The 10530-nt window shown below is 34.7% G+C and overlaps 1 protein-coding gene across 3 annotated transcripts; it reads right to left on the reverse strand.

The window, feature by feature from the left end:
* Nucleotides 1-2505: 2505 nt before the first annotated feature.
* Nucleotides 2506-10285, reverse strand: LOC133839267 (cholesterol 7-desaturase nvd). 3 transcript variants are annotated; one of them, XM_062270687.1, is made up of 4 exons: nt 9918-10285; nt 5545-5938; nt 5175-5481; nt 2506-2554 (listed from the first exon to the last, which is right to left on the reverse strand). In XM_062270687.1, exons 1-4 carry the CDS (start codon nt 10098-10100, stop codon nt 2521-2523), a joined length of 918 nt encoding a protein of 305 aa, XP_062126671.1. In that variant the 5' UTR covers nt 10101-10285; the 3' UTR covers nt 2506-2520. The 3 variants fall into 3 exon arrangements, with proteins under 3 accessions (XP_062126671.1, XP_062126673.1, XP_062126672.1); XM_062270689.1 differs by having other exon boundaries at nt 5545-5931; nt 9918-10037; XM_062270688.1 differs by lacking the exon at nt 2506-2554 and adding an exon at nt 4946-5103 and having other exon boundaries at nt 9918-10284.
* Between the last annotated feature and the right edge of the window lie 245 nt (nt 10286-10530).

Consider the following 10530-nt stretch of genomic DNA (forward strand, 5'->3'; position numbering starts at 1 on the left):
TCATACTAAAAAAATACAAATACATTTGTTACCAGGGACCTAAAAACATACCAACAATACATTGCACGATTGGACAATATATACGTGTACTACAAATTTAGTGCCAGTAATTAATATTACATACCTTGACGATTAAATTCCATATTCAAGCTTTTTTGTTTGATTTAATATTTGAATATAAAATTGACAGAAAAAATCACAAATTTTCCCGCTAATTTTTTTTTTTAGAGGGTCCAGACCATAGTCTTTAAATAAGAGCGAATAACAAATTACCAACGAAGTCTAAAATTTTTTAAAAATATGTTTCAGTATTCTAATTAAAAAAATAAAGTCAATTTAGTGATACCGAACACAAAAAAAAAATGTAAAAATGCCGCACTTTGCGACTTTTTGCCCATAGTGCAGTGGGCGATTTGGTCTCGCCAGTGGCATTTAATTAATAACTTCTAAACTAAAATAGATGTCTCTAGTCGGTTTTTTTTACTGATTAAAGAAAAATCATAGAATTTTTTAAGTTAACTTTTCTTTTTAATTTAAAAAATTATTTTTTTTTTAATTTAAAATTTTGTTGTACTTTTCTTTTATTTAAACTTCAATTAACATATTTCATATATAAATTTTATCTAAAAAATGATGGGATGATGGGAAAAAATGGGATGTCTTCTGAGTGTCATACTAAAAAAATCCCTTTTTGGTACTAACACTATGCCTAAAAAGTACCATAGGTTGAAGGTTAGCAGGTAATAGCAGTTGATATTACACATTTTGGACGCCATTGATTCACACTTTCGGTTAATAAAAGAGTTAGGCTGAATCCACTTGAATCAGGTAAGTTCTACTCCACGAAAGACAGGTGTACGCTAATCCGGGCTAGTTGTTAATACACTGAATTACCACTACGTTTTATGAGCTACACATTTATAGACCGGCCACAAACATTGATTTTTTTTGAAAATACATACCTTGAATATAATAAAAAACCAAACTTCTAACAAATTCACTAAAAATTGTAAATTTCCGAGGAAATCAAATTCAACGCGCGCAAAGAGAAAAAATTGTGTAAAGCTCTTTGCAAAATCATATGGTGTGTTTGACCGTGTACAGCTGATGATCAGCTGATCGTAGACCTTTTAAAAAGCTTTTAAAAATCTAATCAAAGCATCTGCTATCGATATGTGAAAAAATATTAACGGTTATTTAAATTTGAAAATTTGAATTAAATGCCGCTAGCGAGACCAAATCGCCCACTGTGCGCTAGCGAAAAAGTGTAATTCGACAGACGATGTACCCGACGTACTTGCACAGCTTCATATTGTCAAAACTTGTGTTAGTAATACTGTCTGTGTCTGTCTCAGTCTGTGCAGCTTTTCTGATTTCAAAATGCCTATTGCGTTTCACTTGCTGCTCCTTGTGCTGCAGCTCGGTGTTTGTTTTCTCCAGTCGCTTTTGCAGTTCCTTCATGGCCACCTCGTTGTCGCTGCTCTGCTGTTGCTGTTCCAGCTGCAACTTAGCTAAGTCTTGCTGCAATTTTTACTCACGCTTTTGCGCATTTGTAAACGGAGTATTTCACAATAGACACATCGGCCCCTCTATCAACGAGGCATGATACCTCAACTTCGTTTAGTTTTATAATTTTTAGTTGCCTATCCGCTCTTGAACGGCTCTTATAGCGTTCGGACAATTTAACGAGATATGCCCATCTTCTTGACATTTGAAGCACTTTGTTTTAGCTACGCAGTCTTTACGCACAATTAAAGCAACGAGATTGTTTTTAAGCGTTCTGATTACGCTTTCTTTCTTTCTTATAGTCGTTTTGGTTTTCAACTTGTTTTATACACTCATAAACGCAGTATTTTTCTTTTACTTCCTTAAATGTTTTGCAACCGTACATGTTATATTTAAACTCATTGGGAATATTTAAGCCCTTTACTATATAGCGAATAATTGACTTTGTTTCGACGTTACCCAATGCAGAAACTTTTCTCCTCTGCTATATATATTCTTGGAAACTTAATATCTTGTTTCTTCCTCTCATTCAGCTTTGTACCTCTGCACTTTCGTATTCTCTTTTGAACTCCTTTAGCAACTTGGTTTTTAGTTAACCATCTCAAGGAACAACTGAACAATTTTGGTAATTTTCGATCGCGATTTACATATTTTTGTTTCTCGCTCAACTCGAAGTTATTAAGCCAATATTCCACTGGCACTGACTCTCCGCTTGTATTTTTAAGTTTAACAATTGTATTATTTGTTGCAAATTCACTTGAGTTTGTTCAATTATCTGCTCCATTTTCGCCAGTTCAATTTTACTTTTTGTTTTTGTGCTATTGCTGGCAACTTCCAATAGTTCTTTCTTTCCTTCTTGTTTCTCCTCTGTGTTTGCTGCACTATTTCTCGCAAGTTCCAACGATTTGATTTGCACTTCTTCGGTCTTCACTGTTTTTCTGCTTCGCAGCATATATAATATGTCTGTCCTTTTTCAACTTTAGTTTTTTCTACTACAGATGTCTTCCTCATTGTTCAAATGCACACGTCCACGAGAAAAACAAAGGTGCTAAAAACAACGTTAAACAGAAAATAAATCGTTCAAATTTTGTTGAAAACAATTGCTATAACAAAACAAAGGTCGAAAGTTCCATAAAATATTGGAAAACAGATAAATACCTGTTGATAACATATATGTAAAATGTAATGTGAAATTAACAAATTTTTGGCAAAAAATATTGTTCTATCGCTTATGATCTCTAAGATTCAGTCTTTCATACGGACAGACGGGCATGGCTACATCGTATCAGCTCTTGGTGGTAATTAAGAATATATATACTTTATAAGCTCGAAGATGCCTCCTTCTGACTATTACATACATAAATATAATCATATAATATATAAATATGTCGGAGAGTAAGTAATGCAGATTCGACACACTGACGTCACTGCGCAGCTGTGCGTGCGTCTCGGCACATTGCTGCGTAGTTGTAGGTGCACTTTGGCATTTCCGTAGTTGCTTGTGCGTTTCGGCACATTGACACTGCGTAATTAAGAGTGTGCATGTTAGATTGCATCATTCTTCATTTGCGCTTTGTTGGTTGTCCGCATTTTGTCGCTTTGCCAAGTACAGTTATTGCGGGGCGACAGTGACGTGACGCTGTCGCCGAGTGTGGTTCGATGGCTGAGGCGTAGACAGTAAGACGATCGAGAGGGGAGTGTGCTCTAGAATTCGCCTGTGAAAGCATCGAAACTCGCTTCGCGATAATGAATAAACAGACTTCGGTAGAACAGACTCCGACAAATATAATTTATCACTTCGTAAAATTTTATTACGATCTGACAAAATATTTTAAATTTATTTAACATTTTTGTATGCTTTGGTTGACAAACTAGATATTTTTCACTCTATGGTATATTTTGAGTGTATTCAGTATATCAAAATATTTTGTCGTTAGTGTGATATTTTTTTTTAGAATAATACCAAACTGTTATACTTTTATTGAAAATGCGTAGCGGGTATCTCGCAGTCGAGCACACACGACTGTCGATGTCTTACATATTGTTTTAGGATATCGAGTTCTCATAAGACTTTTATTTAGCACCAAAATAATATAAATAATACCAAAAATTAAATTTAGGATATCGTCTCTACAACAAAACCGAGACTTCATACTGAGGCATCAACCTTCGTCGTTCCGCAGAGAATCTGCCTTCATTCATCGTACCGCAGACTTTTTTACAAGGTGTTAAATCAATATTCTCATCGATGCGGATATTCTTCCGCGGACACTCTTTGGGAAAGAGACATTCTCACTGGTCCCGTCTCAAAGAGTGTGCCAAAATCCGCTTGCTTGCGCGTGGGAAAGACTCGATGAGTTTCTATCCGCTTTTTGGGTGGTGGAGAATATGGCGAAGGCCGGATAAAACCTGAATGATATCCTTCATACAGGGCACTTCTTTTTTTTCCTTTTCCTTCAACTGGCGATATTTTTAGTATGTCTTTAATACAAACATAAATAAGGTGTATCGCTAAAGCCTTATCCCATCCATACACAGTTACATCTTCTTCTTCAGCTTTAATTCACCCAAGACATTCACTTTCAGTAAGTTAAGTCATTTCTAAACGAGATGCTGAAGTGGGATCTTCTTGGCAAATGGAAATAATACCTTGGGAGCTATCCTGCTATAAAATACATTTGCGACCTCGGTTGGAGTAGATCCAGGCTAGGAATTATGGAACAGGGATCTACAAACGTATCGAGACAGCACAGTGCGTTGCTACTCACCTCCTCATGACAAAGACTAGGATAGCTCCAGTCTAGCTATTATCAATCCCTCGCTTGGGTGCAGTTCTGCCGGCTGATTTCGTGTGGTTGCATGCACCACATTGGCTTTCTCTTCAGCTCTTTCAATAACCCATTTCAGTGTGTCCAATTCCGCAGACTATACCTGAGCAGCGCACTACGTGCAACGGAGTACTCGCAGCAAGTTCTGGGACCTCCACAGAGAACTGCGTACTTGTGTTTACGTGTTCCGTTTCATGAATGGGTGTCGGAAACTGCTCACTTCAAGCTCAGTCGAGAGCAGCTCCAACTAATTATTCTTAGTTTGAGAACAACAAATAGTCGTGTCGCCATGCAGGGATTTCTCACGGAAAACCACTGCTTCAGATCCAACTTTCAGCCATATTCGAAACATGAATCCAAACTAGTCAATTTCATTACGCGGTATCACAGCTCAATCAACAGACAAATTTTGACCCGAATGATTCAATCAACTTTTATTCCGCTTGTGTTAAGTGCTGTCATTTATTGGATGAAGATGAGTCAAGGCCAACGCTGTCAGATTTTCAAAGGTGCTAAAAAAAAAACTGTGTGGATTTTTTTTTTTTTATTGACCTAACAAAAATTATACATTTGTCATGTGACATCGCGTTGGAATCCTGATTGCACTTAAGTACTGCAAATCACGAAGGGTTGCCAGAAATTGGTAAACAGCTTTTGATGTTATTAAATAACTTTTTTCCCGATAACCGGCCAATTTATTATAACTGTTTTTTTTTTATCAATTAATTTAGTAAATAAATAAACTTATATATAATTCTGGCTAGAGTGACTTTTGTTCAAGGAGATATGATTTTATAAAAGTTGAACAAATGATTATTATCAATTATTATTTTTACGTACCTTGCTTTCCAATCATGACGCGCAAAATTAGTTAAGAAATTTTCTTTAGCATCAATAGATCTAGACATAAAGCTTTTTTTATGTATTGCTGCAAAATGAGCCAAATCAGCACCATTCTCTGGTATTTCTTGAATGTGACAGTTTACATAAAATTCATTGCGACCTTGATAAACAAATTGTTTCGTTTGAAGTTCATCAGAAATTGGAATAGTCCATGGCTGTTCCAAATCTTCCACATTATACCAAATAAATATATGATCATTAACTTCTGTGGATATCCATTTCTTTACTTTAATAGCTGAAGGAACTAAAGTGTGGAGAACATATATTAAAAAATAATGAAAATGTATTTTGAAAATACAGCACATACCACACGAACTGTAAGGAATATTTGTGCATCTTCCATCGATACCTCTAAAACTCCATTTATGAAAAGGGCACTCGATGTTATCCCCAACAACTCGACCGCTAAGACCCATATTAGCTCCCAAATGCGGGCAATAAGTATCAAGAACGTAAACTTTATGCGCTTGTGTTCTGTAGACTGCGAAATGCTGTCCCAAACATGAAATATACATTGATTTTCCGGCACTAAGCATAGAAGATTCCAGAACTCCATACCATCCATTGGGATAGGGAGGTGGCAGATCCTTTGTTTTAGCTGATCGATTATTTTTGAGTCGGTTTATCGCCATTTTTTTGTTAATATTTCTGTTGTTTTTTTCAGTATTTAAAATTTGACATTCAGGAATTCTATCTAAATGCTTGAAAAAAGATTTAGTAAAGAAGTGATGCAAGTTAACTACTTTAATGATTTTTTCAGAAGAATTTATTTCAAATATAGTGAAATATATATGTATGAGTAAAAACACTAACATTTAATCGCAAAAACATTTTGTGACATACATATATACAAAACATATGCACTTACTGTACGTTACTTAAGTAAGCCCCATTTGGCATATAAATAAAATAAAGCAAGTTAGAAAGTTACAGTCAAGTGTGCTCGACTGTGAGATACCCGCTACCCATTTTAATAAAGGCAAAATATTGAGGTATTATTTTCAAAGTATACCGAAAATACTAAAAAAATACTAAAAATATACCGAACGGTATGTTTGGTATATCGATATAGTACACCATTCAAAATATACCATAGACTGCGCAATATACCAGATTGTCAGCCAAAGCAACTAAGAGCCCTAGTAAGTAGGCGTTTTTGCCCATACAAAACTATTTCTTTAATAGCTTCCACAATTTTCTTCTGATCGCAACCAAATTTTCAGGGATCATAACTACTATAGTTATTACTGTATATACCAAAATTACGCTTGTTATTCGATTTTTTTGATTTGCGGGGGCGGAAGTGGGCGTGGCAAAAATTTGAAACAAACTTGATCTGCGTGCAAACATAACAAATGCTGTCGAAAAAAAATTATAGCTCTATCTCTTATAGTCTCTGAGATCTAGGTGTTCGTACGGACAGACGGACAGACGGACGAACGGACAGACGGACATGGCTATATCGTCTCGGCTGTTGACGCTGATCAAGAATATATATACTTTATAGGGTCGGAGATGCCTCCTTCTACCTGTTACATACATTTCCTGCCGGCACAAAGTTATAATACCCTTCTACCCTATGGGTAGCGGGTATAAAAAATAATAATTTATTAGTTAACATCGACCAATGTATTCAGCGTTTGCGTCGCTAGTGGCGATTGAAGTTTAATCTATATTATGCGTTGATTCATTAACTTATTTCCAAACGAATTCGCATTTTCATAATAAATAAGCATCCATATAAACAAGTATATATATATTTTAAACAAAACGCTGTTGTGATTGCATATGTTATGTTATGTTAATGAGTAATGGTCAACATATGTTAGTATGTAAATTTTGGAAGTTATTAAAGAAATATTTTTGTGTGGGCAAAAACGCCTACTTACTAGAGGTCTTAGTTGCTTTCGCTGACAATCTGGTATATTTACAATTCATAGTAAATTTTGAATGTAGTACTGCATTAATATACCTAAAAGAGCCTTTGGTATATTTCAGTATTTTTGTAATATAAATATTAATTTTGCTACTTGTCACTACCCCCTGTGTATGATGATTCCTGCACTTCTCTTTAGTGATAAAGATTGAATTTGGCCGGATATTTGCATGTTTTTTTAACTAACAACTAACAACTTAAGCACGACAAATGGCCCCTCGAGCTTAGGATCTCATTTCGTCTCATGCTGATCATGTTATACTATTTGAGCCCATTGCTGATGAACTCTTTCCTTTTTATATTGAGCACTCTTAACAATATTTTCATTCGATTTTTATCCTGCATTTCTAGAATCGACTTGATTTTCATTATTTATAGCCAAGTGGACTTCTTTCTGTAGCTATCAATAGCTTTAGTGCGCTGAACTTTGCCACTCGGTTAGTTGTGCAAGTCAGGACCAACTGAACCTCTTGTAAAGCTTCCTGTCATGAACGCTCACTTGTTTCCACTGCTGTCAACAAACTCTTCGACGTGTTCATAACACGCTCAACTTGACCGATAGCTTGACAGGCACCTGTCGCTATTAAGTCATAATCAATTCTATTAGTCTTACAAATCTTTTGAAATTCGCTATTTGCAAAACTTCTTCCCTGATCTGCTATAACTCAAATGGGTACTCCAAAAAGTGATATGTCTAATACCTAAATTAAAAGTTTGCTATAAATAAACAAACTTAGTAAAGGCATATATTTTTACTTTGACATACTCCTTTATATCATTCCTTTAACTTAGTTTGCCACTAATATCAATGTAAAATGTGTGTTATGATATCTCTATCTTAGGTCTTGTATGCAATTCCATAAGCATATTGCCTGACAGTGGTTTATACATTTTACAAGTTATACAATTTTAACAATTTTCCTTTACATTTTCAAACCAATATTGTCTTTAAACTTTGTCCAGAGTTTTCTGCCAGCCCAAGTGCCTTATTGCCTCATGTCCATGGTAAATTACGGACAACCTAAATGTGCTTGGTACTATAGGTAAACACTTGGTCTTGCCATTTCTCTGAATCATGCGATAGAGCAACCTATTCAACCCTGTAATAATTGCCATCAAACTCTCATCGCGTTGCTGTTCTGATTATCAATCAAATGACTGCATATACGCCAACCACCTATGTACTGGTGGCGGCGATTCTAATTTCGTGCTTTTTGGGGAGTTACAATTTGTGTGTACAATAAATTTTCTTCCACTGAGATTATATACCGCTAATGTTTTTAATTGGTATGAGTAATATTTTGATTCTAAAGGCAATGTGCATTTGCTAAAATATTCTACTACTCTACGTTTACCATCTATTCTATGTAAAAGCTAGCACCGCTTGGCGCTTGTATCTGTATGTAATTCAATTGGGTATTGAGGATCGAACATGGTTAGTACCAGTTCACTTATGAGTATACGAGTTATCTGTCGACGAATTGGCTCGTGCTCCTTCTTCCAAACACACTTGTTTAGTTTTGAAACCAATTGCTAAATTGTTGTCATTTGCTCGGAAAACCCAAATATCTAAAATATGATGCAAGCCTAAATTGTTTTGAAGTGTTAGGCTTGGATAATACGGACAAGGCTTCGAGAATTTGGATTTAGCTCTCCGTCTTCTACATAAAAACCCCTGTGTGCAGAAAGTCACACTTTTCGACATTAAGAGAAAAAAATTGACAAAATATTTAACATATTTTTCAATCTTTCAAATGCCTCCTCCTTATTTGCAACAACTAACACATCATCAATGTACTCCATCTGCTGCATAGGAATTTGCTAGGTTGCCAAAATCACGAACAATTACGCGCTGAGTGACCAACAACTCGTTTTTTAGTCCAAATGGAATAATAATTAATAATGAACAACAAAAAAAAAGATTTTTAATTATGCATAAAGACAGCTTTACAACTCACAAGGATTTTTTCTGGGCTCTGAATTCACTAGTGATTTCATTGCTACCCCTGATAGTCTTGACATTCACATTAAATGCCTCAGATGCTTTCTTCTTATTTATTTATTTTAATTGTCTTTATTGATGCTTATCTTCTCTTTGCCGATATGAGTGCGGAATAATAGGTTGTCGATTTTTTCACTGGAACTGCTGATTTGATATCCACATACTATACATTCCAGTATTGGAGAATATGCAAAATGCAAAATATGCTTAAAAAATGTTGTTGTGGTCAGTGTTTTTTTTTTTTGCTGACTGAAACCACATGTCAGTAACACCCAACTCCAGCAATTCATGTTTAATCTAATTGGAGTAATTGATTTTAGTGCAGCAGAGAATCCAGAGGAAGACTGAAATTCTCAAAAAAAAACAAAAAAGGACTATCCAGGTACAGTTGACAAGCAATCAAAAATTTATTTGCACACAATATTTCAAAAATCAAAACAGGCGTAATTGTGGGTCCAGCTTGATCGTACATAGCAACTAAAGCTTATCGAAGACATACATGTACATACATATGTATGTATGTGTATAATCTTAAACATTTTCAATTTATTTTAAATACATATTGGTATTTGTAAGAATTTCTTAATTGTTACAAAATTGTAATAAAATAGTACGATAGCAACCGAAAAAAATCGTGTTGTAGATTTTTTTTATTTAAAGATTTTTTATTTTATTTATTTTATTTACCACCCCCGTCATGATCATGGTTTAGTGGAAATTTTTTTGACTGAATTTAACTTACCTTTGTCCAGTTAAGAGGCACAAAAAATATCCAGTAACAAAAAATTATCACGCTAAGTACACTTACTATTAGAAAACAATTTAAGTAATATTGTAAACTTAACACCATCCACTGATCATCTTTGATGAATGAATTCACTTTAAACAGTACTAAAAGAAAGGAATCATGAAGAAAATGCGTCATATTTATAAATTTAACTACACAACAAAATTCGGTCGGAATACTAGAAAAGTCCGACTCTCACAATATGTACATATATGGATTTATTAAAGTCAATTCTCGATTGATTGTGTTGGTTTTTATACGATTGGTTGACTCTATATGCAATAATGCAAACCAGGAACGAATGTCGTATTTAACATATCTATTTGCAAGTATAATATGTTTTGTATTTGTATTTGACGATTACTTTTTACATATGAAGGTTTAAATGTATGTACATATTTATTTGATTGAAGGGAACTTGCATCTAGATATACTCAAAAAATATCTACACGTAAATATGTACATATATGTATAAAGAGAGATTGGTGAAGAGTAAAACCTTCCGATGCCTTATTCCATTAGCGGTTGAGTTAAAGACAAGAGCGGGAATGTATGTATGTTGAAGAAT

This window comes from Drosophila sulfurigaster, chromosome 2R, assembly GCF_023558435.1.
Source record: "Drosophila sulfurigaster albostrigata strain 15112-1811.04 chromosome 2R, ASM2355843v2, whole genome shotgun sequence".
In the NCBI taxonomy this organism is placed as follows: Eukaryota; Metazoa; Arthropoda; class Insecta; order Diptera; family Drosophilidae; genus Drosophila; species Drosophila sulfurigaster.

Coding starts and splice junctions, on each gene's coding strand:
- LOC133839267 (XM_062270687.1), bottom strand. CDS start 10,100: ATGACGCATTTTCTTCATGATTCCTTTCTTTTAGTACTGTTTAAAGTG. Junction 5,939..9,917: donor TGCCTCTTAACTGGACAAAG/GTAAGTTAAATT, acceptor TCTTTTTTCAAG/CATTTAGATAGAATTCCTGA. Junction 2,555..5,174: donor CGTCATGATTGGAAAGCAAG/GTACGTAAAAAT, acceptor CGTTGTTTTTAG/CACCTTTGTTTTTCTCGTGG.